The sequence below is a fragment of the Ziziphus jujuba genome, chromosome 5, assembly GCF_031755915.1.
Source record: "Ziziphus jujuba cultivar Dongzao chromosome 5, ASM3175591v1".
Classification (NCBI taxonomy): Eukaryota; Viridiplantae; Streptophyta; class Magnoliopsida; order Rosales; family Rhamnaceae; genus Ziziphus; species Ziziphus jujuba.
Window position 1 is genome coordinate 14930014 of NC_083383.1, and position 27414 is coordinate 14957427.

Sequence of the window (27414 nt, forward strand, 5' to 3'; positions counted from 1 at the left end):
ATGCATGGCATACCCAATCAATCATGCACAGTTTGTTCCTCTAACAAGAATTTAAAGTGGCTCCTTCATCGTACATTCAATTACTGCTCATCCTTGTCTTCTGTTTCAATTGCATGGGGCTACGTGGACGTGGTTAATATATATACACCTTTAAATTATTTTAAAATTCAGTGAGCAAAATTAATACTAACATTTTTATATAGAGACATAGTAAATAATTTGCGTTAATGCTGGTTCAAGGTACATTTATGTACAGAAGTACTGATGAATTTATTGAGGAAAAAGTAATTAATTAAAAAAATAAAACCAAAAATATACTCTTGAAGAGTTAATCTGTTTTTTTTTTTCCCCAACAAAGAGTTAACCTGTTTCTCAATTAATTTTTTAAATCATAATGATAATTATCAGTTATATTCATAGGCTTAACCCAATAATAAAATTAAGTTTTAGTACAACTTAAGAGATATCAAGTCTTTCTCATACATTCTCAATTTTTTTTTTTTTTTTTTACCATTACATCAATTTTTAATATAAAATGGAAAAAGAATTTGTAATGTTTCTAATACACAACTTTATAGATATGAATATAACAACCATACCAACTGAAATAACCCCATTTAACTTATATATCCCAATTTATAATTATGGTTACCTTTGCCCTTTCTGCAAACAAATATTCTTTTCATTTTTTATTATTGGCCAATTCCTTCTTTGTTATATTGTTTGAAAGCTTATAAATAGAGGAGAAAATAAAAACATTTTAAGTCTCTCCTAATTTCTAAATATTTTTGAAAAAAAGAAAAAAACAAGAGAAGAGGAAATTAATCAAGGCGAATAAGATTAGATGATAGAATGGCTCATTCATGATATTGCCATGGACCACGAGAAAAGAATTGAGAATTCTGGGCTAAGGACTGAGAAAGACAGACAATGAAGGCACAAGCCTCTATATATTTTATTTTTACTCTTATTATTATTATTATTTATTTAAAGTCCTTTGCCGTTTGCCTGACGGCAGCATTCACAAAACATAAACGCCGTCAAAATTTGCCATAAAATACAACCCACCCCCCAAAAAACCCCCAAAAAAAAATTAAAATTAAAAAAAAAGAAAGAGTTCCCGCTTTGCTTCCCCCCCACCCCGTCCTTATTAAAGTGGGGCCCCTACACCCCCGCCCCAGTTCATTTTCCCTCTATTCTTTACAATTGGGCCCCACCTACTCCACCCGGGGGACCACTCACACCCCTCCTCCTACAGCGTTACAGTTCGCATTGATTAAGCCGGCGGCTGTCAGAGAAGTCAAAAATTCCCCGTGGTCCCCACGGCCATCGTCCTCCACGTGGACGGTCACGATTCGCCCAAATCGTCGCGTGCTTCAACCTGGTCCCCACCTTGTGGTCCATGCTACGACGCAGCGACGCGTGTCGACGTGTCGTTTTCCCGCGAGTAGCGGAGATAGGAGCGACGTAATTCATGGTCCCCCACCCCCCCTCTTTCTCTCCTCCCGCTTCTTCCTCCCATCGGCTCTTTCTTCTACATCTTTCTCTCTCTTCTTTATGGTTACCGGCTTCAGCCGGTCAACCCTCCCTTCGGTGCTCGAACCGGTTTCCCGATCACAGTAATAAAATATTCAATTTAACCGGTCCAATAACTTCCTAAACTCTACCACGCTATTTAGGAAGGCGTGAATTTCACGCTCCAAGAGCCGTGGGAGATCCTTTAGATTTTTTTAAGTAGTATAATAGTGGCTTTTCTAGATACACCCAATGTACTTTTTGTTGTTTCGCGGGAGAAGAACTTAGGAGTCAGCTTTTTACGTGCAAATCTTGCTGTTTTTTTTTTTTTTTTTTTTTTTTTTATATTTTTTATATTTTTTTTATTTTGGTGGGATGATTCCGTTATATATATATATATTTAGACATTTTGGGACGCACCTGAGGTGGCACGTGTCAGGTAACTTTGGGTTTTTAATTGGCTTTTGTGTGTTTGTGATGGGCAAGGCAATAATGTTTTGTTTTTTTGTCTTTCAACGAGCCACTTTCTTTCTCTCTTTTAATGAGCTATTAGTTTTGTGGTTGTGGTCCTCTTACATCAATCAATGGATGTGAAACACATGTAATACGTGCTTTGATGATTTTTCTATTTTTCTATTTTTTAATTTAATGTCAATTTTAAAACATTTATATTTCATTTTAATTTTTAAATACCATGACAATTATGCCATAGGTATTGATTGCTTATAGTTATAAAATTATCTTTGTTTAAACTTGGCAAGAAACAATTTTCAATTATTATAAATAATAATTTGATGATAAACTCGTTAATCACGCTAAACTAATCATAGTCGATGGTATTATTATATGATTTAAGTTTGGAAATAAGAAATGGAATCCAAACAGCATATATATACTTTATCTATTTATTTATTTTTGTAGTTAACAATTATTGTTCGAATTAAAAATATATATGTGTGTTTTAAATTTAAAGGGTTTACGTTGCATCCAACAGACAAGACATTAGCAAAAAATAAAAACATTATTATATTGAAAACGGAAGCAAATTGTACGGGGTCGTTTGGCGGTTCGCTAATTCCATTACAACGGCCGTTGCTACAGTTTAAGAGATTACTGCTTACGTAGTGCCACCCACAGTTCTACGCTTCGATCCCTACGTAACCCCTTCTTGTTCCTCACGCGCTTCCGTACTTGTAAGCTTGAAAACAAGCCAGGCTAGTCTTTTGCCACGTTGAAGTATTTTACCCGTCCGATCACACTCAATCAACCTCGCATCAACCAACGACTCCTCAAGCTCCACGCAGACAAAGCTTTTCAACACTCCGCCATTGTTCATTTTTCTCTTTTATTTTATATTAATTTTTTTTTCTATTTTTTTACTACAAAAGTACACCTCATATCAGCATTTATAAATTAAATATCGTAGTAACCTTTTTTTTTTAATACTCAAAAAACATATGTTTAATTGTAAAAGGTGGGAGCTTTTCTTCAACTTCAAATATAAATCGAATCCGAAAATATAAAAAGTTAATAACAATGACCATTGTTATTTGGATGCCTCCAAATAAAAAATAATTTTATGGTATGGATCCGTTCGTATATAGATAATATTTAAATTGATAATTTTTGAAAAAAATATTAATTTTAATATATTTACTATATATATATATATATAATAATATTGATACTCTTTTAAAAAAATATTAGATCAATATAGTGTAGTCTGTATACAGATGAATTCACACAATAAAATTTTTCTTATATATATATATATTTTTTGATTTTTCTTTTTTCTACTTTCATGGAAAAATTTTAGGTAAAACGAAGCTTACTTATTATAAAAATATATATATTGGGAAGATTTGTAATGAATATTTTAATTTTTCTTATTAATTTTTTTTTAATTTTTTTTTTTTTGGGGTTGAAGTAAAGGCATTACGCGCGCAGCAGGTGTCTAGTGTTTTTAGACTCCAAAGTCCACAGATAATTAAATAAGCAATAACTGCCAATATATGATTTGGTAATAATAGTGGGAAAACCCCCCCAAAAAAAAAAAAAAAACACATTACTATCACTAAGCAGTATCCCGACAAGCCTCTTTCCCCGCCTGAATACTGCTATTTATATTGACAAAACCATCATTTTCTCTCTCTAAGCGTCCATTCATACATACGTTTATCGTATTCCATATTAACTCTTCTCTCTCTCTCTCTCTCTCTCTAGAAACACGTACACCGTACATCTTCCTTCTCTATATCTCTATATTTCTTCTATCTCAAAAACTACCGCAAAAACAAAAAAAAAAGAAGAAGCACCAATCTCTCTCTCTCTCTCTCTCTCTCTTCTTCTTGGTTCTCTCTCTCTCTCTCTCTCTCTCTCTTCTTCTACAACCTCTTCTTCTTGGTTCTCTCTCTCTCTCTCTCTCTCTCTATGAATCTCCATGAGCTAGCTCTTAGTCTTTGACTCCTTTGTTTTGTAGAAAAAGAGAAAATTTAAGCGCACACTGCAGCAGTCTCTAACAGACAGTTTCAGAAGTCTTTTTTTTTTTTTTTTTTGGTTTGGTTTGTGTTTGTGTTTTTGTATTTGATGGCGTACCACAACCATCTATCTCAGGACCTTCCTCTACACCACTTTACGAACCAATCCCAACAACAACAACAGCAAAACCAATCGTTAGCCGATAGCACTACTCTGCGAACAATCTTACCCGACCAACTCACCGTATCCCACCACTCCTCCTCACCCGACCCGAATTCCAAGAACTCGGAGCCCCACCACCACCATCATCATCCTCTTCAGACCGCTCCTAATTGGCTCAACAACGCCCTTTTACGAACCACCACACAATCTCACTTTGGAACCACCACCACCGCCACCACCACCAACACCACCGACAATACGAACAACAACAACCACAGCACCAATTTCTTAAACCTCCATACGGCTTCCGATTCCCCCGCCTCTCAGGCTTCCAATCAATGGCTTTCCCGTCCGATGCTTCAGAGGAATCACAGCGACGTCATCGATGACGTCGCTGCTGCTGCTGCCGCTGCCGCCGCCGCTGCTGCCGCCGGTGAGTCTATGATCGCCGGAACTTTGTCGCATGATTCCACTGGCGAGTTGAAGAACGGAGGTGAGAATTTGAATAAGAGTGAGGGGGGTGGGGGTGTGGTGGTTGAGAGTGGAGTTGGAGGAGGAGGTGGTGGTAGTGGTGGAGGAGAAGGTGTAATAAACTGGCAGAATGCGAGGTGTAAGGCGGAGATTCTTGCTCACCCGCTTTACGACCAGTTGTTGTCTGCTCATGTGGCTTGTCTGAGGATCGCTACCCCTGTTGACCAGTTGCCGAGGATCGATGCCCAGTTGGCTCAGTCTCAGAATGTGGTCGCTAAGTATTCGGCTTTGGGTCACGGCTTGGTCGGTGATGATAAAGAGCTTGATCAGTTCATGGTAATTAGCTTAATGTTTTCAGATTTTTGAGATTTTTTTTTTAAAATTTTATTGGACTATTGGGTTTTTTTTTTTTTTTTTTGGATTTTTGTTGTCATGTTTGAATTTTGAAATTGCTGGTAATTCCATGGAAAACGAATTGAAATTCGTTGTTCTGGTGCGTCAGCATGTGTTTTGAGATTGCTGCAATTATGGGGTTTTCTCTCTTTTCTTTATTCAAATTTAACGAGCTGTTATTTTATTTTATTATATGTTTTTAGTGTCTGGAATTTGTCTTGGTTTAAAATTATTTGGTCATTGGAAAAGGGATTGCCTCCATTAGTAAGTAATTCACATCCTTTGCTCATGATTTCAATTGCAACCACCAAAGCTAGAAGGGGAATTGTGGCTGTAAAAGCCAACATATAAATTCCGAAAGGAAAAATGTTTGCAACTTCTCTATGCAGGATGATAAAGTATTTTTACTTACATGTTTTAAGCATTATAGCTTTTCATTTGGGGAGAATTAGGAATTCCTGTTCGGTAGCCGAGGTAGCAGATCTTGCTTTTTTTAGTATTGTGAGTGGGGAGACCAATAATTGTGCAAGCTGGATTTTCAGGTAGTTGGCAAGCTTGAATTAAACAGAGGAATTAGTAGTGAAGAGGAAAATTTTTCCTTGGTTGGTGCGGCGTTAGGCTTTGGTAACTATAACCAATTATAAGATGCTTTCCTCTGGAGATGGGGATTCCAGAAGTTTTTCTTCTGAATACCCAGAAAGGTGAAAGTCCCAAACCTGTCCTAAAAACATGAGGAATAGAAGTATTCAGTTTTCACCGACTTCTAAGAGATTGATTGGAGTTTTTTACCCACCAAAGAAGGGAATTATGTTTGTACCTTGTCCTTATAGAGCTTCAATTTATGAACTTGCTGGGTTCAGGATTTGAGGCTGGAGATGTTAAGTGGTGATGATATAACAAAAGAGGAACAACAAACCAAAACATTGGAGCACCTTTTTTTTTTTTTTTTTTTCATTTTTCGTGTAATAATTGACACACCTTCTTAGTATAACAAATAGCTGAATATGGAAATTGCTTTTAGCTGAAAATGGAAATTGCTTTTTCATGGTTCCCAATGGTGTCTTCAGCTTAGATTGTGGGTCTACTTGCAGTTTTTATAATGAAACTAAAGGCAGACATGTGATAAAATAATTTTATTTTGAATTTTGAGGCCTAACTATTATTTTCATATTAAAATTGCAGATAAATTAGATCACAAAAGCATGTGCTCTTCGAGTATATATGCATCCTGTATTCTCTCTTAATTGGAATCTTGGGTCAAGTATGTGCGGATGTTGGCTTCTATTGGCTATGAGTCGTGTGCATCATATCACTAATAATTGTTTCTTCAGAGTTTTTTATGCTCAATTTTGTGAAATCCTTTTCTTTGTTCACACACCTTGAAAATATGCTAATTTAATACTTGGTGGAGTGGATAAGTTCAAGTACAAAAAACACCAGCTTATTTCACTCTGCATCAGTAAGAGATTGTAAACTGCTTAATTCTGCATAATGATGTCTTCAATGTTGCATAATTTCTTTGCATGAAAAAATAAAGTCTAATAGCTCATCAAAAACGTGGGTTGCATAAAATTATGAGCAAATTTGTCGACCTTTTCCCCATGTTTTTTAGATACTGGTGCATGTAATATACATTATCTTCGCAATCTGTTTTCTCACCGGTGTAAATATTCTTCATATGTTAGCATTGCTAAGATGATACTCATAAGTATACCGGTGCTTAGGTGCTAAATATTTGCGCTTTAAGATTTATATCCCCAGTTATAGGCAGTGAATGTTGAAAGGTTTCCTAGCCATATCTAATATAAAAACTCTGCCTTTCAATGTGGTTATGTCCATATACTGGATAACATTCATTTAAGATGGGCGTACATTTGAAAATCTAAATAATGGAACCATGTCGAGTTTTCCAGGTTATCTGGTTTACAGCTTAAGGTTTCCACACTGCACCAAATGTGAAGGTGAGAATTTTTCATATATTCCGATATATGAATTGCGGTTTCTTATTGTTCCAAATCAGTGGGAATAATGATGAAATGAGGCAGTATGTCTACAATGTGGATCAGTAAGGTTCTAAAACAGAATTATGAGTTCTAACTCTATATTCTGGTAGTTTGAAAGGAATGGTCAATTCCTCGTTTGGATATCTAGGATGAAATACAAGTAGGCTGGTGATGTTTTCTCTTACGTTTATAGTTTTTCATCTTGGTAGATAGAATATAAGTCAGATTATTACTTTATACTTCCAGCGCTCTTGAGGCTTGTAATTTGCTAATTTCTGTATGTTATTGTATACTGATTTTCTTTAAAATTGTTGGTTAATTTCATTCTTTTTTATTACCTGTTTTAATTTTATATCTTTATTCTTTGATCCCCAGAAGCCTCATTATTTATGGCATTGATATATGACAGTTGTAGAAATATGTGGTGACATTCTTTTAAAAGAATGGAAATAAGACACATTTAATTCTGACAAGACAACCAAAGTGAATTATCCATATGGGCCAGTACCTATGTCGTAAAATTCTAAATGTCTTTCATGCATTGACTATCTTGAATGCTATTCTCGGGCCTTGATTAAGAATTGACAATAATTTCAACTGGTTCCTCACTGAATGTTGCAGACACATTATGTTCTGTTGCTCTGTTCCTTTAAAGAACAACTTCAACAACATGTTCGTGTCCATGCAATGGAAGCAGTTATGGCTTGCTGGGAGATTGAGCAATCTTTACAAAGTTTAACAGGTGATGTTTGTCTTAGCTCATATATGTTTAATCTTGAGTTGCTCCTTAATATTAGTTTTAACTGGTGAAATTTTTCCCAGATGTTTTAATAGAGTTGGCATCAACTAAATTTTAATCTTGAAGAAAGAAATGGCCTAGTATAATTCATTTCATGGTGGCATGTTTTATTTATTCCTCAACATGTGCTTCCTGTAGTGAACCTACAGTACATGTCAAATAATAACTCACCAATGTTTTGCTGTTTGTTATGTTATTATCGGAGAGAGGCAAAACCAATATGGTGAAATTCTTCAATTTCTGTTAACTCTGGAGAAATCCATTTGCACACATGACCATTTAAATCCAACTCTAACTTAATGCCTAAAAAATTCTGAGAAACATGATAGAAGGAAAACTACTATATTATTTGAAAAATAGGGAATCTAGCAGATGTGGAAAGGGGGTAAATAATAAATTACTGATTTTGAGATTAACGATATTCAAGATGAGTTTTCTAAAGATTGAACCTTGCCACAATTTGCATAGTTGCTTGCAAAGGTTAACTGCCCCTACCACGTGGAATCAAGTTTAAAAGATTCCTTTTGCAGCATGTTTTTTGTCCTGTGAGGACTATCTTTGTTGGTAACAGAATATTAAACAATCATTCACGGTAGCATGTATTTGCATTTGAGTAGTGTCAACTTAAATTCCTCTCCTGTATACCAGTTTGTCTTTAAACTGTTTAGGAATTTCTCAGAACCATATTTGGAAATGCCTATGACCGGTAGTGGAGTTCATTCATTCATTCAGTCAGTCATTTTTATTAGAGACACTGGAGTAAATGGAATCTCCATCACTGCGTACAATAGCAGCGACTATTTGTTTCTGCTTTCTGTGAATTATTCCAAGCTGACGGGATCATAAGTTTTTAAATCTATCAATGTACGATCATAAGTTTTTAAATATATTATTGTCCCACTTTGTAGAATGGAAGTATAATACATATTGTATTAACCAGTGTAGAAGTAAAATGTATCAACTTTAAGGCTAAATTCATTGAAGCTTTCCTCTGTTTGCTATATCTGTTCAGGCTTGCAGTAAAATGCACTTCTTTTATGTATTGACATGTAAGGCATGAACTAATTGCGAGTACCCAGGCTATAATTGCTGCTACAATCTTGATGAACAGGAGTTTCCCCAGGTGAAGGTACAGGTGCTACGATGTCTGATGATGATGATGACCAAGTAGATAGCGATGCAAACTTGTTTGATGGAAGTTTGGAAGGGCCAGACACCATGGGATTTGGACCTCTAATCCCCACGGAGAGTGAAAGGTCGTTGATGGAGCGTGTGAGGCAAGAGTTGAAGCATGAACTTAAACAAGTAAGTATTTGGAATCTTGACTCTAAATTTTCTTGAGTAGGGGAACAAAACTAACTTGTCCAATCTTTTTTAGGGATACAAGGAGAAAATTGTTGACATAAGGGAGGAAATTCTGCGCAAGAGGAGAGCAGGAAAACTTCCTGGTGACACAACATCTGTCTTAAAAGCGTGGTGGCAATCACACTCCAAATGGCCATATCCAACAGTAAGTGTTCAGGGGTAGTGAGGAGATTTTTCGAGTACTTAGTTAAGACTCGAAATATTTTGTTTTCTTGCTATAAGCTACAGTCATGATTTGAAATCACTAGAAGCTTACAATATTCTGGTGAGAAATCTAAGGGTAATCATGTGTGAATGTCAAAAGGCAAAATGATTCTCTTAAGATTTAGTACAATGGGCAATCATGTGTGAATGTGAAAAGGCAAAATAATTCTCTTAAGATTTAGTGGAAAAGAGACTCAAATATTATGCAAGTTTCAACACAAATAATATAAAGACGTAGCATACTAGCCGAAAATGCATAGTGGGTAAACTTCTGACAAATAACACATTGACATTCTTCCTATTACTACCAAAGGTGACCAGTGCCAATTTTTATGATCTTTCAGGAGGAAGACAAAGCAAGGTTGGTACAGGAAACTGGTTTGCAATTAAAGCAGATAAACAATTGGTTTATCAATCAGAGAAAGAGGAATTGGCACAGTAACCCTTCAACTTCCACGGTTTTGAAAAGCAAACGCAAAAGGTATGTCTATTTGTTGATCGTTCTGGTTGCTTTAAATTATCCATGAGCTTTGCACCAACCAAAGTTTGAAAAGAAGTAATGCAGGTGAAAACGGCAGTGACCGTTTCATGTAAAATGGAAGAAAGGTCATGAACCAAACTTAAAGATGATCCTTTGTTGATGCTTCCACACCTGCAATGTTTTAGACAAACAACTTGGGACACACGTACGTAGGGCTTCAAGGAAGTCTCCAGGCTTTCGAGTGAAGGGATCATATATTCTACAGAAAGAAAATAAAAAAAATTAAAAAAAAAAAAAAAAAAAGAAGGCTAACACTGATGATGAGGGTTGGTGATGATAAACCAAAATATGAACCATTATACAGGTATGCTCACAGGCATGCAGATGGATTAGTGCATGTATTATTTTATCGATACAAATTCAGTACTTAGGAATTTATATTACTGAGACTAAATGGACAATTTACGAATGCAATTAGCGGGTTTATGATTTTGTTTACCGTTTTTCACATTTGTGAATAAGAATAGTGAGGGGTTGTGGGTGTACAGTGTAATAATCTGCGCATGATTTCTTAGTCACACTGGTGCTTATAGCTTTTTTTTGGGCATTTGATGTAGAGATATATTTGTAGCAAATATGGTATATAATTCTTTTCTTACAGTAGCTAGCGTTTGTCCTTGCTTTTTTATTGAACTAGATGACCTAAAAGACTATGGGGCAAGCTCTTTCCTTGTTGCTTGGTTGCTTGTGAAGTGACTTGAATGAATAAAGATATGCATGAAAAAACCACACCTTCCTAATCGTCTTCTCAAATGAATAGAATTTGAGATGTTCTTTACCCCTCTAAATCTGAGTAATACTGGGTTTGGTTTCCTTGAAACTGTGATGGTGACAATGTATGGTGTGCATAGCTCATGCAGTTTACGAGCACAAATAGGGATATACGTATTCTTAGTTTATGTGATTTGGAAAAGTAAGTAGAAAACCCATAATCTAAGCACCCCATTAGGGTCAAACTTAGTGGGTTATGTGAAAACCAAACCACAATAACCATACGTTTTGCGGAAAATTGGAAAATGGTCTTAATTAAGTGTGCCAGATTACCGAGTTTCATTGTTTAGAATCGTATAACGACCAAACATCTGTTTCTTTATAAACATAAAATAAAATACAATCAGTAAGGTTCTGTTAACAATATACTAATACGTATAAAAACTAGATTGAGAATGGAACTTTGCACTAGCTGAGATTTAGTGATTTTAAGTTTTAACCAATAAATGCATAATGATATTCATAAGTGATCAAGCAATGTTGAAAGTTGAGCCCACACGGTCCTCATATACTTTCAGTCGCACGTAGTAGTTCGGAGTTCCAAAACTGTGAGCAAAGGGATGAGATTGAGGAATATTTATAGATTGCTGCGAAAGGTGAACAATTTAAGCCCCAACAAAACAAAATATTTGCTTTTGGACAAACAACTAATTCAATATCCATTTTTGGTAGGATTTTATTTACCCTTAGAAACTTCTGGTTAATTTTTTATTTTTTATTTTTATTTTTTGGTAAATGGAAACACATTGGCTTATATCCTTTTTACATATACATTTTACTTAATTTGAAACTGGAATATATGTATATATAAACATATATATATATATATATATACACACAATATTGCTGGCTCTCATCTACCATCGTTATTAAAGTTTTAGAAACAATCTATAAGCATTATAAATTTGTTTTATTTTATCTTGATTGTGGATAAAAAAAAATAAAAAATAATATATATATATATATATATATATATATAAGCTCATGCTTTCAATAGTAAAATTAATGCATTTATGTTTGATTGGATCATGCATTTTTTTCAAATATAGTTTTTTAATTCAATATATTACTAAATTCATATTAGATTTTTAATTGATTTTTAAATTTCAACTCTTAAAATAATTTAAAGGAGATCTAATACTAAAATGATTATGTAAATCTGATTTCTTGTCTTTCTCTATATTTACATTATAGAATACATGAATTTTCTTAATACCAAATATTCACATGAAATCTTTAACATTGGTGGCTTTTCATGTTGGATAGCATACTGAGCATCAAAACATTGATAATTTATGTAGATTTCATATTGATTATATTTATCTTCTGTTCCAAAGAGATAGCTACAATGATAAACCAAAATAATATATATCTATATATATATATATATATATATCAATTATCTATTCCAAAATTTTAGAATATTTATATATATTATGAATGCACACTAGCATTTTTCTCTAACAAAATTTGAAATGGAAAAAACTAAAAAAAAAAAAAAAAAAAAAGAAACAAAGAAACTGAATAAACAAAATTACAAGAATAATCCCTGCACGCTCAAGCTAGGGTTTAATGTTGATTCCCAGTGCTGGAGCAGCAGAATATCGAGAAGAAAATTTCAGGTAAGCAGAATCCGGTTCGGTTTGGACATGGACTCCATCATCAAAATTAAGCGCATAGCTTTCAGGATCATACTGAAACTGCATTTTCTTCTTCTTGTTTATGCTCCTAATGAAGTTCTTCCACTTGGGCCCGGCCAACACTTCCGAAACCTCTTTGATCGTTTTCGCTTTCTTGACCAACCACGTCTCTTTTACCACCGCTGCTGTCAATCCTTCTTCTTCTTCTCCTTGTCTTCTTCCTAGTAAATACGCTCTCGAACATCCATTGTTGTTGTTCTTCATACACCACCGGAAGCCAAACAGTCCCTGCATACACCCACCACAGCCACTACTCCAACAAGCTGCTGATGCCGTTTCTTCATTTTCCATATCATCTACGTCTTCAACTACTTTGTCATGGAGTTGGGTCGCCATATTTGAAAGAAGGTAATTAAGATCAAGGAAAAAATATATTCTTGATCGATATATATATATATATATATAGAAGGTATATCAAGGAAAAATTGTAAAATTGTTGATGGAGATATATAGAGTGATGTTCTGTTGAGAACGTGCTCAGTAAATTCCAACATAAGATGGAACTAAGTTTGGGCATAAACTAGATTATTATATATATATATATATATATAGAGAGAGAGAGAGAGAGAGATAGAGAGAGAGCAGAGACTATAGCTAGCTGTTGATTAGCATACATATATATATATATGTACATTAATAATGAGGTTCCACGTAGGTGTTAGAGATATATTATATATTGTTAAGCTGTTGAACATCTGTCATGGCAGCAAATTAATCAGATTTCTTAATTCCAATGATTGAAGGGATTGATAGCGGTTGGGTGGTCATGTATTTGTTTTATTGAAAAATTTATGTGGAAACGGAGACTAAGTTTGCCGGCCAATCGAAATAGCAGCTGTTGCTTATAGCTTATCTCTTATTTGACAGTTAAAAGTGGCCAAACACTTATGTAGTTCCTTTTTTTTTTTTTTTTTTTTTTTTGGGACGAAAATATATTTTCATACACACTTCTTTAATTTGTCTTTTCTTATTGACTGGATACATATATATATATATATATATATATACATATACCTACCAGATCGCTTAGTTAGTTGTAAACTGTTTCCGTTTAACCAATATTCCTCGTTTTATTTTGTTTATACTTGCAATTAAACCGTGAAGCTTATCATTATTTTCATCCACAATATATACATGACCAATGATTGATTAGTATGAATCAAAGAAGGCAGTCAAAAACCCAAAAAAAAATTAAAAAATTAAAAAATGTATACATCAAAGAGAATACCAACTTTTATTTGCACCAGTGGAAGTCTTTGAATGATAAAACTCCATCAAAATCTAGAGTTTTTTTTTTAGATGAATCTATAAAAATTGAGAGTTGCTCCGTATTAGTAATATTAATCCTGGTTTGATGACAGTTATATATGCCCCAAGCCATAAAATTGCTGTTTCAACTTATTAATTATTTAAAAAAAAAAAGAAAAAAAAGGGCGTTAAAACTTGGATAGTTTTATTGAAAGGTATATGGAGGTAGGCTTAATTTAGTGGGACTTAAAGGCTTAAATTTCGAAGCAAATGCAACCATTTTTTCATGAAATTCTCTAACCATCGGTCGAGAAAACAATTAATACACTTTGTAGTTTTTCATAACCTGAAATGTACCATTCCCAAATCTTCAAACCATAAAAAGCGATTGGAAGAAGGCCGGAAGACAGAAGACCGATGACACTGACGGTAAAAGAGTGTCACGGTAAAAGATGGGAATCAATTTTAAATAATGTGGCATTGACGGATTGTTGAGAACATCTAAGAGGAATAGAAGATCTTACTCTTATATTGTTTATCAAATAATGCAATAAATAATGTTATAATATTTAACTGGCATTACATTTGAATTATAATTTATATTTACTTTTGAAAAATATTATAATAATATTTCAACCAATAATATATTGATATATCATAATGATACTTCATTTAGATTACAATATATAATATTTTATTGGACGACCTATGATAGCTTATACTGGTGACATACACGTCCCACCAAATTTGGTGATACATATAAGTAGATTTACTCATCACATAAAATGGACATTTGTCCCACCTCGCCCAATACATATAATTTATGTTAAAACATAAAACCGTACTAATATAAAATCATCATAACATTCTAATGGTAAAACCATCTTATATGTTTATGTAATTTTAATTTTTTTTTTTTAGAAATATATAGAGTTAGGAGACACTTATCTAGTTAGATTCTTTAGTCTTTAATCATCAATTCAAATAACATATTTTACGCTTATTAGAAACATATATGTTTCAAATAAATCATAACTCTATATCTATATTTGAACTTTTATTAGAAGCACTTTGTATTTGTACTTTTTATAAGTCATACAGACCTTTTGAATACGTCAATAGAAAAAGGTTTTTTTAATTAAAATTATGTTTATCCATTAATTGCATTTTGGTTTTTTCACTTTAATTGTACGATGGAATTTGATCTACTTGCAATATTCAAATTATATATATATATATATATATATATATATATATATATATATTTTATTTATTTATTTGGGAAGAATGAAAAACGGGAATAAGCAAAAAGATATTTGATTTTTTAGCTTTAACTAACATATGAAAATATATGTTTCGAAATTCACAAAAAGTCCATTGGTGATTAATGATTAAAATGCTACAAACCGAGGGGAAAAGAAAAAAATAATATTTATAGCATTATTATATAAGAAAAGAGAATAAATGTTCATTGGAGGGACAAAAAGGGGAGGTCCAGATAAATAATAAAAGAGGATAGAGTGAAGTTTTTGCTTTTGTGATAAGGCATTGAGGTTTATCCATTAAAATAAAAATCTATATCCGTATATATTTGCGATATCCGTCAATTAGGTAGGACATGTAAGGCTTGTGACAAGTAGGGGAAAAGAGAAAAAGATAATGAGATAATCCTCATTGTTTATCCTTTACGAATCATTAACCGAGATAAATATTGAAAACATGAGTAGCCTCCATTCCGAAGTCTCTGAAAGTTGGATTAAATTCATACATCATGTACATATAAATCCATGTGTGAGTCCTCTTTGGAGTTATTTGTTTATGTATTGTTGGAAAACCAAGAGGAATTGAAAGGAAAGTTAACAAATTGGGGGAGTGACACAGATCACTATTTTCTCTAGCAAAGTTCAAAGTTCTAGACAAATGAGGTCAGGAACCAGGAAGTTTAACTTAGGGGTCATAGTGTAGAAGGAAGACAAAGTTTTTAACAAATATAATGTATGTGAGATTGAATCAAAATTAACATTTTAAATGTAAATGAGAAAAACAAATAAATAAAAACTATAAAAAAATTATAATGATAAATAAAATTATACTTATTCATCTTGGTTTATAACTTCATAAGTTCAAAAAAAAAAAAAAAAAAGAAAAGAAAAAAGAGAGCGCATATTATTAGTTGAGTCATTTTATAGATTTAAAATATAAATGGAATTCATTCTATTTATAGTAAAAACAATTAATATTTGAATTAGAAGTTTTATGGTAACAATTTTATATTTTATATTTTTATATATAGCAACTATTGATTATATGAAAATTAATAGGGTATCTTAATTATGCAGGGCCAAATACTTAATTTTTTATTAATTTTAAATTTGTTTGAAGCAACTTTAAAAGGTAGCATCCATATACCCCTGAAGTTGGTATATAGAATGGTTGGTATAGTTATAGCATCCATATACACTTGAATGAGGTTGGTATAGTTGTAATCCCTTACATCCATATACCATTGAACTTTTGAGTTCAAGTCATACTCCGTAAATTACTTTAGATCTGGCAAAATCTTACACGATACTATAATACTGTATAAATTCATATGATAATTTGTGAATTTGGCGTATCAATATCACCCAATAAAATCCAATAAGTTAAGAGATTTTAACGGGTAAAATACGATAATATACCAATAATCCATTAAAAATGGATTTTTTATAATTATACAAATTTTATAATATTAAAATTATTTAATTTATTTTTAAATATGTATTGATTTGTTGTTTTTTAGTTTAATTTTTAAAAAAATATAAAACAAAAAATTCTTTTGCAAGGTTTTTTTTAAAATATCATTTTATTATATGAAAACTAAGTTAAATTTGAATTTTCAAATTTGTATGTATTTTTGATGGGTTATTAGTTTGGATAAGGATTACATAATAATTTAATGAATAGGTTCGGGTTTATTTATTTTCACATGAAAATTTAATGGATTATAGTTAGATTAATTAAATTTTATATGAACATGATATAACACGACACAAACACAGTTTAACATGATACGTTGCCAAATCTAAGTTACTATTACTCTAAAGAAGCAAATGTACTATTCTTTAAATGAACCATCATAATTTTAACACAACCAGTTGAAGGAGGCATAACACGAAATTTTTTAACTAAGGTGCACTTTTATTTGGAGAGGAAAATTTATTAACTAACGATAAAACTAAAGCATATATATATATATATACACATACATACATATACATATATATATATATATATATATATATATATATATATATATATATATATATATATATATATATATATATATATATATATATATATATATATATATATATATATCTTTCTCTATTCATGCACATGAACGTTAGAACATGTATTCTTTAATATAATTAAAATTAAGTGGTTTTTTTTTCTTTTTTTTTCCTTATAACCGCTAAAATAAAGATTTATTCCAAGGCTATGGTGGAGAACATTTTTATTTCTTTATGCCAATTAAAAGGAAAGCTTAGTTTTTGTGGGGCATTTTGAAGAGACCCTGTCTGCATAAAAAACAAAAGCAATAATGCTTGTCAAACAATAGTACTCCTTCCCAATCTGCTTCTAGCTATCAATTTTATTTTATTTTATTTTATTTGTTAATAAAGATGGAACATTAGAACTTTTCTAAATTTTAGTTAGTAAATTTGCAAATAGTATGCATATAATAGGCGAAAATATGTATTTTTGAATAAAACTTCCATATTCCGTATGAATTTTAAATGTACCAAAAAAAAAAAGCATTTTTTTTAAAGGAAAAGTTTAAAATACCAATTAAATATATTGTTGTATTATATAGGTGAAAAAAAAAAAAAACGTATTTTTGGAAAAATAAATAATTTGAATTTTTTTCTCTTTGATGAAAACATATAAAAAAAATGTGTATAAAAAATTTATTTTAATTTTATTCTTTTAATTATTCATTTTTTATTAGTTTTTCAGTATAAATTATTATTATGTTCCTAATAGTTATATTTAATCATATATTTAAAAAATAACTAATTTTAATATGTAGTTAAAACTCATTTTTTTGTTCCATATTTTTTTAATTTATAACATATGATACATGTACATATTGAATTTATAAACTTCCCATTTATGTATTTTTTTTATGGAAATTTTCTTGTGTTTTTAAATAAATAAAATGATTTATACATATTGTTTATGTATCTTTACCATCCCGTATTTAAATAATTATGCTCTAGAACTATTATTAAAAAAAAAAATAGTAACTTTGTGACAATATAGTTCAATTGTGCAAACGGAGGGTACATAAAATAAAATTACATTTGGTATATGGAATGATTATTCCTAATAAAATAGGAATATCTATTCATAGGAATTTAAAAAAAAAAATGGAATAGATATTCCTATTGATGTATTTAGTTATTATCTTGAATTATGTCAATTGTTTAATTTTTATAAATTTTTTTTTTCAAAAAATATTAAATTTGGTAAAAATTAATCAACAGTCAAATATTATAGTTATTTATTTATTTTTAGTTTATGATAATCAACGTAGATTTGAATATATTTTAAATATGGTAAGAATATAAATCTTTCAGATAAAAAAAATAGTAATCCTAAGCTTTTGGAAGATTATAAATCTTTCAGATAAAAAAAATAATAATCCTAAGCTTTTGGAAGATTATAAATCTTTCAGATAAAAAAAATAATAATCCTAAGTTTTTGAAAGGAATAATTATTCTGCAAAATAAAAGAAAAAGTTGCTTTAGAATAGGTATTCATAAAATTTAAAATATGCCAACTATAGAATAGTAACCTTGATTTTAATACTGGTCTAATTTCAAATAGCCTAATGGTGGAGTTAACTACTTCGCCTAATTCTCTTACAATTATTTCAATTTTTAATCTGTTACCCATCCTTAGCAAATAAATGCCTTAAGCATTCATTTCTGAAATGTGCTTCTCACATGCACAGAGGTGATAGCTCCACCGTCAAAAAATTTAGAAATTTAACAAATGTGTAATGAATTGTATACTAAGGATCTCAATGGCAACATTTTAAAAATAACAATTTAAAATGTAAATATTCCAAGTAATAAATACTAAAATATAAGTACTCAAAATACACTAAATAAATTTATAAATTTGATTATTGTTTAAATTAGGTTATTATATAATCATTAATGATGGTAAGTTAGTAGAAATTTTTTTTTCAAATTTCACATTAGAAACTTGAGATTTAAATTTTAATAAATTTCATTATTGTTTCGAAAATCCAATTAGGATGATGGCTATGATACTATAGGGCTATCTTCTTCTTCTTCTTCTTCTTTTTTTTTTTTTTTAAAGAAAAAGAGAAGGAGGAGGAGTAGGAATAGGAATAAGAATATTCCCACGCAAAAAAGCTTCTCAAATGCACAGTTAAATAGTACCATAGAAGCATTAAATTCGGACTAATAAATTAAAATTAATTGTTTGCGCGTATTCCTTCTTATCAAACTCTGCTTCTGTTATGAAAGAAACCAAAAAAATAAAAAAATAAAAAAATAAAAAAAAAGAAGAAGGAAAAGCACCTAGACTTCTTAATTAAAAAAAATAAAAATAAAAACAATACAAGAACTTCTATTCCATATTAGCACCGAGTAAATATTGTTTGTTTTTGGTTATATTTTTTTAAGCATATATGTGCATAAAGACTCCAACAAAAAAGCATATATATGTATAATCCAAATTCCAAAAATTGGTTGGTGGAACGAGACTGATATTATAGTGAAATGCTTGGGTATATTATTCTTTAATAAATAACCTTTTATTATTTACCCAAAAAAAAAAAAAACCGTTGTATGAATGGAAAGACTCGTTTATTTTTTAAAAACAAAAATTTAATTATTTATTTAACTATGATAGAATCAAAATATTTTTTTTTTTCTGTTTTATTGTTGTTCAACCATGATAGTCACAACTCAACTAAAAAATGGTTGTTAATTATACCACTTGTCAAATAGAAACGAAAACTAGGAAAATGGAAACTGTAACCGAAAATAAATTCCCAAGTAAATAGAAAATTGTATGTCGGATTCAAATTGTCTTCGTTAGCAAATTGTTAGAATGCAATTGGAAAAACATATGGTACTGAATTTTTTTAATATGATATTTTGAGTCGGATCCATGTCAATCTGACGTTATAATCTGGTAACTTTCAAATCTTGGCCAAAAAAGATGGGTGGGGTTTCTTGGTTTGGTTGTCTCACTCAGTGGAAAAGGAGGATATAATTTTTTAAAATATCTCACTGATTTTGAGGTTAAAGCTACTCAATTTAACCCAATTACAGAAAAGCTATACTAAACAGATAATATTAACAAAATGCCAAACAGTTTATATCCATATATATATATATATATACATTATTTCAAGCACTATTAAATTACACTTTTATATCCATATATATATATATATATACATTATTTCAAGTACTATTAAATTACACTCTCTTTGCTTTGCATACAAGAAGCCAAAAAAGCCAGAAAAAAGGATCAAATTTTCAAATCCTTTTCTTTCATACCAAGAAAATTATAATTATAAAAATTTTGGACACATTCTAAAAATTTCAGCTAAATCCAACGATCTCCCTCCGCACGGCGGCCGAACCGGTTGCATACGGCGGCGACGGCGACGCCGGTAGCCTAGAAGAGAAGTCTCTGAGAGGGAACTCGTCGTTGTATCGGCTTTCGTCTTCGAAATTGAGAGCATAGCTCGACGGATCGTAGCTGAACTCGCCGGAATTGTAGTGTCTCCTGCCCTTCCCGATCCGCGATATCAGATTCCGGCACCGGTCTCGGATCTCAGGTAGGTCGTGAGCCGTCGATTTCAGCCAAGACGAGTACGACGACGATGGCGACGACGACTTAGGAGTTCGAATCTTTTCTTCGTTTTCGAGGACTTCGTGGTGAACGGTAGTTGAGAAACAGCCGGAGAGGCACATGGAGGATTTGAAGAGCTTGTCTTTCAATGAAGAAGAAGACGAAGATGGCGATGATTGTTCTTCGCTTATCATCTTCCCGAGAAAACTAGAGCTTTTTCTTTTTTTTTCTCTTTTGCTTAGAGTGAGAAAATCTGTGAGAGAGAGAGAGAGAGTGTGAAAACGGAAGATTTTGAGAATTGAGATAGGACTCATGCGCGAAGTGAATTGGGAAAGAGAAGAAACGCAAACGGTATATAAATAGGAAGAAGAAAAGGTGACGTGGAAAATAATTACAAAATAAAAAAAATAAATAAATAAAGAAAATGAAAAAGAACGGATAAGGAAAAAACCGAGTTTTGCGGCGTCAGCGGTAGCTGGAAAAGGGTGAAGAAACCGTGGGAAGGGCGTGGCAGTAGTGGTTTATTGCGTTTAATCCGCGTCATATCATTTTTTTAGGGGTAATTTCGGTATTTTAAATTTGTTCAAATAATAAATTTCCATCAATGGTGGACTACATTTCATCAATGAAGTCAAAATTACGATTACGAGTATTTTGTTAGTTAAGTCAAAGCAGGTCTATTTGAAGTTTTAACATTATTAGTAACGGCTTACTTTTGTATTTTCTAATGAGAATTAAACTCCTTTTTTTTTTTTTAATATATATCCAAATCCCAACGTAGCCGAAAGATGTTCATGCACAGAAAGTCTGATAGTAAAGTTACGGTTGTTTTAGACCACGATTCCAAATAAAACCAAGAAAAAAAAAATACAAACCAGTGTAAAGACACTTTTGATGACTGAAAATGCATCTAACATGTTTGTTAAGTGATGTGACTGATCTTTTGGTAAACATTTTATAGACTTTCTTTTAGTATCATTCACGTTAATTATTATCTCATCTCAAACTCATAATGAGGAGTGAAGTTCAACCGAAAATAAAAAAGAGAGTGAAAATTGTTTTTTGTTTTTTGTTTTTTTATTATAATTACTATACTCGTGGAAATAGGTTATTGGATGATGTAAAACAAATAGGGAGGGGTGTGAATAAATTCGCATGGTTCGAGGGGTTGTAGCATAACTAGGATAAGGTTCAGTGTACAGTAAGTGTGAGCGGGGAACATTTAGTGCGCCATTTTGCCTGCCGCCCAACGCTGGCGTGGCACATCTTTCCATCGGCCATCACATGTGATGCCAAGCTTCGGCCACGTCGACTGCAAATAAGACAAAACGCTTCAGTGTAAATTGGCATCTATTAATTGCCAAATAAATCGGTTCGTGACAAAATTTCTCTCTCTTTTCAGTTAAATTGGAGAAGATTCCTAATCAATGTGCTTAGACATAGTTTAACTGTATCTATATGGATCATAAAAAAGTTTGTTATATATCTAATTTAATTCATGAGAATCTTTTATAATTTATTCTTGAAAATAATTGGATAACAGAGAAATATTGTAAAATTAGAAATAGAATAATTCTCAAAATATTATTTATATATATATATATATATATATTTGTTTTAAACGAAAATACATAAAACTCCCCTTGAACTGTCAATATTTATAAATGCACTGTCAATATCAATATTTATATTGATAACTATACGAGGAACAAATAAACACTTTATAATATTTATCCCAAAAAGAAAACAAAAGGCCATACAGTATAGTAAAAATGTTAAATTTTCATATTTAATTTTTCAATGATGCTACATTTAATAAAAAAAATGCTAATGATGTAACAATACTTAATTAATTTTTTATTTATTTATCAATATTTAAATTATATGAATATATTAATTAATAATATATTAATATGTATCATTTGATAAATGTTTTTAATAAACATTTTTGCACTTATAACATTAATGTTAAGTTACCCTAGCATAAGTAGTTGTTGTCAACTATTGTTGTTTTTAGTTTGTACATTTTCCAATGACCAAAAAAACAAATTTGTAAATTTGCAATAGATAGGCAAGTTTACAACTGAAAATGGTTGAATATCTAATTTTCTAACCCTCCTCAATAACCAAATCAATCTAGAGGTTGGGGACTTTGATAGTAATTTTCATTTGCGCCGCGCCGCCCCCCCCCCCCCCCCCGGCGAACATGTGTTAAATGAGGGAGGATAATTTTTTAGCTTTATGTCGTATCATATTATGAAGATTAACACCATGGTCATTCATCATTTGAACAGTCGAAAAAAGATTAGGGAACTTTAATAGTTTGGTTGTAGAAAACGTGTGCAAAGGGTTGGAGAATATGGGCTAGGTTCTAAAATTGTGGACTAGGTTTATTAAGAATCATACAGAATTTGGCCCTATTACCCAAAAAAAGATCTTGGCCCAATTAGCATCGATAAGCGGAATGATCGGTTATTACCTTTTTTTTTTTTTTTTGGATAAAGAATGACGAGTTATGACTTGTGAGACAACTGTTATGCAATGAGTATAAATGGCATTCAAGGGCTATCAGAGTACAAAGAAAGAGTGAATGTGAAAGAGCTACTTTAAAGTATTCACTAAAGGCAATGCCAACGGAAGGGAATTGGATTTACTTCTAATAGGGAATAACTGTATATATTTAGCATAATGGTTAGCAAATATAATATAAAAATAAATCCATAAAAAAAGGTACAGAAGCAGGATCCACACATCTTAATAAGCTCATTCTAAAGGCTGAGAACTAGATATTGATGATTTCCTAAAGGGAATTATATAGGATTTATTACAACTACAAGAATTATAATTAAACTTAGCAAAAAAAGACACATGAAAGTGAATAACTAGATATTATTTGATGGAGAATCTTGTCAAATAGATGACCTCGTCTATGATGTTAATACTCTAGACTTGTACAAATATTGGTAAAAGCATGAGGATGAGAGGATTGATCAACGATAGCCGGACATTCATATGTTCCTCCATTAAGTAGCCCTTTGAGAAGTACTAAACTTGTTTGGAGATCCTTCACAAGAAATCAGGTTGGTAAGAATTCAATAGAAGTATTATTGGCTTGATAGAATTTGGAAACATACAATAAATTTCTAGTTATACTAGGAACATATAAAATAATAGATAAATTAAAAGATTTAGATGGAGGTGGAGTTGAGTAGAATCAGTGTGTGTTATTTGTAATTTGTTACTGTTATCAATTGCAATTTCATTTGGGCCATCATACACAAAATGGAATGAGAGCTTCTGAAGGTTAATGGCAATGTGATGAGAGCCTCCTGAATCAACTAACCATGGAGAGGGAGTTGTTTGAGCCGATGGTGGTGGGCCAAGGACAGAGCTAGTATGAAAGGCTTGGGGAGAGGGAACTGGTTGGAAGCTGTTATGCTGTTATTAAGGAGTATAGGTCTATTGTTGCTTAAAAAGAGGACAATCCAAGCATATTGTCCTTGTTGGGAGCAAAAGTTGACAATGCCTTTTATACTCAGTTGTGCTAGATTATTGATTACATCTTTATAGCCAAAAGAGGTGGTGCATGTTTTTGACTGTTGAGACCGATTAAAATTGGTCTTAGAAGAATCTGATGAAAAGGTTCAATTGGCAACTTGAACAGTAATAGAAGTGTCATAATTCTTGTTCTCAATCTTTTTAAGATAACATGCATATTTCAATTACTTTGTCATAAAGCTCTTCAAAACAAATGGGTGTATCTCATGAGTGAAAGGCTACAGATATAGTTTCAACTTTAGGAGATTATCCGTTAATAATATAGATAGCAAGATCATCATCACTCACAAAATTGTCAAATAAAACAAGTTCATCAGCAACAGACTTAACATCATGATAGTCTGAGATAAATTGGTTACCTTAAACCAAATAAGTTTCTCATGTAAATGAATTAGGCGTGGACGTGAAGGTTTGGCGAATGTGAGCACAAGTTTGTCCCATGCCTCTTTTGAGGTTTCTGCAATAGAAACAAAGCAATGGATATTTGGCGACAAACAAAAATGAGTCTTGATAGATCTAGAAGAAATAATGTTGACTGATGGATTTGTCTAGCAATACTGGATATGGACAAGGAAGGGACCCATTTATGAAGCCATAGATATCGTAGCCAATCAAGAGAGCATTGAATTGTTTTTGCTAAGCAAGTAGGTTGTCTATGTCAATTTGAGAGGATCCTAGGCTGCAACATTGATAATGACCAATGATGAAAATATCGATATCGATGAAAATATGTTATATCAATAAAATAATATATTATAAAAATATAAATTAAATAAAATATATTATTAATAATTATTTTGATAAATTTTATCAAAGAAAAGACGAAAGATAGGTTTGATTCGATTTTTTTATTATGATGGTTACCCCCCCCCCCCCCCCAAACACACACACACACAAAAAAGGTATCCACGTGTTTTCATGCTTTCTCTTGATTCTATATATATGTATATATATATAAATATAGCATTAAAATCCTGCCAGTAGCCCTCCTTATTTTCACCTCTTGACTGTTTTAACTTATTCAAGCTGTTGAATTATTTTCTTTTTTTCTTTTTAGATAATTGTCTCAATGAGGACATAACTTTACCAAAGCTGCAAAACAAAAAATAATGAGGTTCACGATTCATCTCCACAGCTAAAGGTACTAATGGCCTTAATTTAACATATTAATTATATATATATAAATATATATTTTTTCTGAAGTATTCTTTTTACATATGGCAAGCCACTAGTAAAGACAAATTGTTATACGTGGAGTAGCTTGAGCAAGCTATCAATCGCACCAAAGATGCCATTGATGATAGGATTTTGATCAAGAGAAACCAACTTTACAAGGAATTTAGCCTTGGCCCTCGATTCAAAGACAAAATACCTTGTGAAGTTGAAGCCGCATTTTGAACTCACCCGGATAGAGTTCTACCGTTCTTCTCAACATCCTTGGATTGGGCTAAATGGGAAGATTCTAAACCTTTTAAGTCGTGGCCGGTCACACCTCTAGAGTGGATTGCATGGGTGGATTGATTGGACCCCTATTACGGCAGTACCTGAAGAAATCTGGAATTTATGCTGTGATACGTCTATCCTGTCTTGACATCCAATGCGACAAGGGCCTGATTGCAGCTGCACTTTGCTTTTGGTATTCTGTTTCCAATGTTTTTTATTTTAGGTTTGGAATGATGACACCGACCTTGATGGATCTAGCTATTCTGCTTGGACTTAGACCTCATGGCAAACTTTTATCCATTACTGTTCTATCTCGAGATGGCACACTATATTATGAAGAAGCCAACTTCCTAAAGCATGAAGCTTCTTACAACCATTTCTTGAAGAATATCCAAGGCAAAGACAATCCACCCTCAGATCAAGAACACATTTCTTTTCTTCTTTTGTGGTTGTGCAAGTACATCTTTTGCATGCCTTCGACGCAAGTGACGAAAGGGTACATTCACATAGCTGAAGCTCTTACTGTTGGTTCACCCTATGCATTTGGACCGCTTATTCTTGGTCACCTATACCGGGGAATCAATAATGTTGTCAATGCTAACATGGACCCGCATCATGCCAGTCCTCTGTGGATATTGCAGCTTTGGCTCCATGTCTACTTTCCTGAAAAGAGGCCATCTCTGTCCATCAACCAATCCAATACACTCCTAGGCCGTTAAATCCTACAAAATGGTTTGCAGGGACATTCGGCCAAAGATTGCTTTGACTTCTTCTACTCCACAGGCCATCGGGCTCCAGAAATTTTTTCTGTGCTGACCAGATATCCTTTTCTTCCTTCTTGGTTGAGTACTACACTTAATCCTTGCCAGGGAATAGAGAAGAACCTTCCATTAATGAAGACTTTGAAGATTATTTGGTCTAGCATGCTGATCAAGCAAGATCTTCCGTTTGGTCGAAAATTCAAATCCAATCAATGCGGTGTAGAAGTCTACTATCCAAACCTCGTGGCTTGACAATTTGATCTTTGTCAAGCTATTCTTGTACCATGGGTATCTTATAATCTTTGTTCCACAGATCGGCCATCGTTTTCCTCAATCGAAGAATTCAGGAAATGCAATACTACCTTCAAGCAAACCAATTATTCTTTCAAGTACAATGTCTTCTTGTCTAATCCCAATACCACTTGGAACTTCAATGATTTGTGAACCAAGATTGTCAATATTGTGTTCAGGTGTCCTATTGAGGATATTGCCATTTGTGTCTTTTCCAAACACAATCCCACCACAAAGGTTATCGATGGTCATTCTACGTTGATAGTGGATTCATTTTTGCCTCCTCATTCCCACCAATATCTAGACATTAGTAAGTTTTATGCAAAAAACAGCATTCGGTAAATGTGGTTTTGCGTGACCTAACTGTTTTACTTTTATAGGTTGTTAGTCTGATGTTCAACTTTTATCCTTTTCGTCTATCGATGAAATAACTTCCGAAAAATGGAAAAAAGGGGACAATCTTGTACCTCCGAATAAGGTATAACTTAGCATCGTAAATGTGATTTTAGTTTTATTTATATTAAAACTAACTTTTTGGACAAATGCAAAAAAATAAAAAACCACACCGAGCACGTGAAGATAAAAAGGCTATCATCTCATCATCTCATGGTGATCAATCCCTAACAAATGACATATATAGTAACATTATTATTATGGAGGTATATCACCTTTGGCCTTTTTTTTTCCACTATTCATATATATCAACTTATTAAATTTCTTTTATCATGACAGAATGGCCAAACTTTGGATAAACGCTCTCCTTCTCCTTTGGCCGAATCTTCTATTTTGCCTTTGGTGCCTTCAACCTCTTTCGCTATTCCTAAAC

General features: G+C 32.2%; 3 protein-coding genes across 5 annotated transcripts; 1 reads left to right on the forward strand and 2 right to left on the reverse strand.

The window, feature by feature from the left end:
• The first annotated feature begins 3689 nt into the window (after window positions 1-3689).
• Window positions 3690-10534, forward strand: LOC107421143 (homeobox protein knotted-1-like 3). Of its 3 annotated transcripts, none has more exons than XM_048475541.2 (6): window positions 3690-4962; window positions 7644-7764; window positions 8933-9126; window positions 9200-9331; window positions 9735-9871; window positions 9945-10534. In XM_048475541.2, exons 1-6 carry the CDS (start codon window positions 4102-4104, stop codon window positions 9982-9984), a joined length of 1485 nt encoding a protein of 494 aa, XP_048331498.2. In that variant the 5' UTR covers window positions 3690-4101; the 3' UTR covers window positions 9985-10534. The 3 variants fall into 3 exon arrangements, with proteins under 3 accessions (XP_048331498.2, XP_048331499.2, XP_048331500.1); XM_048475542.2 differs by having other exon boundaries at window positions 3694-4962; window positions 9948-10534; XM_048475543.2 differs by having other exon boundaries at window positions 3698-4962; window positions 9956-10534.
• Window positions 10535-12123: 1589 nt separating this feature from the next.
• On the reverse strand, window positions 12124-13311 carry LOC125423092 (uncharacterized). The gene has a single exon (XM_048476436.2). It carries the CDS (start codon window positions 12736-12738, stop codon window positions 12265-12267), a length of 474 nt encoding a protein of 157 aa, XP_048332393.2. The 5' UTR covers window positions 12739-13311; the 3' UTR covers window positions 12124-12264.
• Window positions 13312-20282: 6971 nt separating this feature from the next.
• On the reverse strand, window positions 20283-20729 carry LOC107421138 (uncharacterized). The gene has a single exon (XM_016030312.3). It carries the CDS (start codon window positions 20727-20729, stop codon window positions 20283-20285), a length of 447 nt encoding a protein of 148 aa, XP_015885798.1.
• Window positions 20730-27414: the final 6685 nt, after the last annotated feature.

Bases quoted from the DNA above. Each gene is read 5' to 3' on its own strand.
- LOC107421143 (XM_048475541.2), top strand. From the start codon at position 4,102: ATGGCGTACCACAACCATCTATCTCAGGACCTTCCTCTACACCACTTT. The intron at 7,765-8,932 runs GTGATGTTTGTC...CTTGATGAACAG, and splicing joins ATCTTTACAAAGTTTAACAG to GAGTTTCCCCAGGTGAAGGT. The intron at 9,127-9,199 runs GTAAGTATTTGG...AATCTTTTTTAG, and splicing joins TGAAGCATGAACTTAAACAA to GGATACAAGGAGAAAATTGT.
- LOC125423092 (XM_048476436.2), bottom strand. From the start codon at position 12,738: ATGGCGACCCAACTCCATGACAAAGTAGTTGAAGACGTAGATGATATG.
- LOC107421138 (XM_016030312.3), bottom strand. From the start codon at position 20,729: ATGATAAGCGAAGAACAATCATCGCCATCTTCGTCTTCTTCTTCATTG.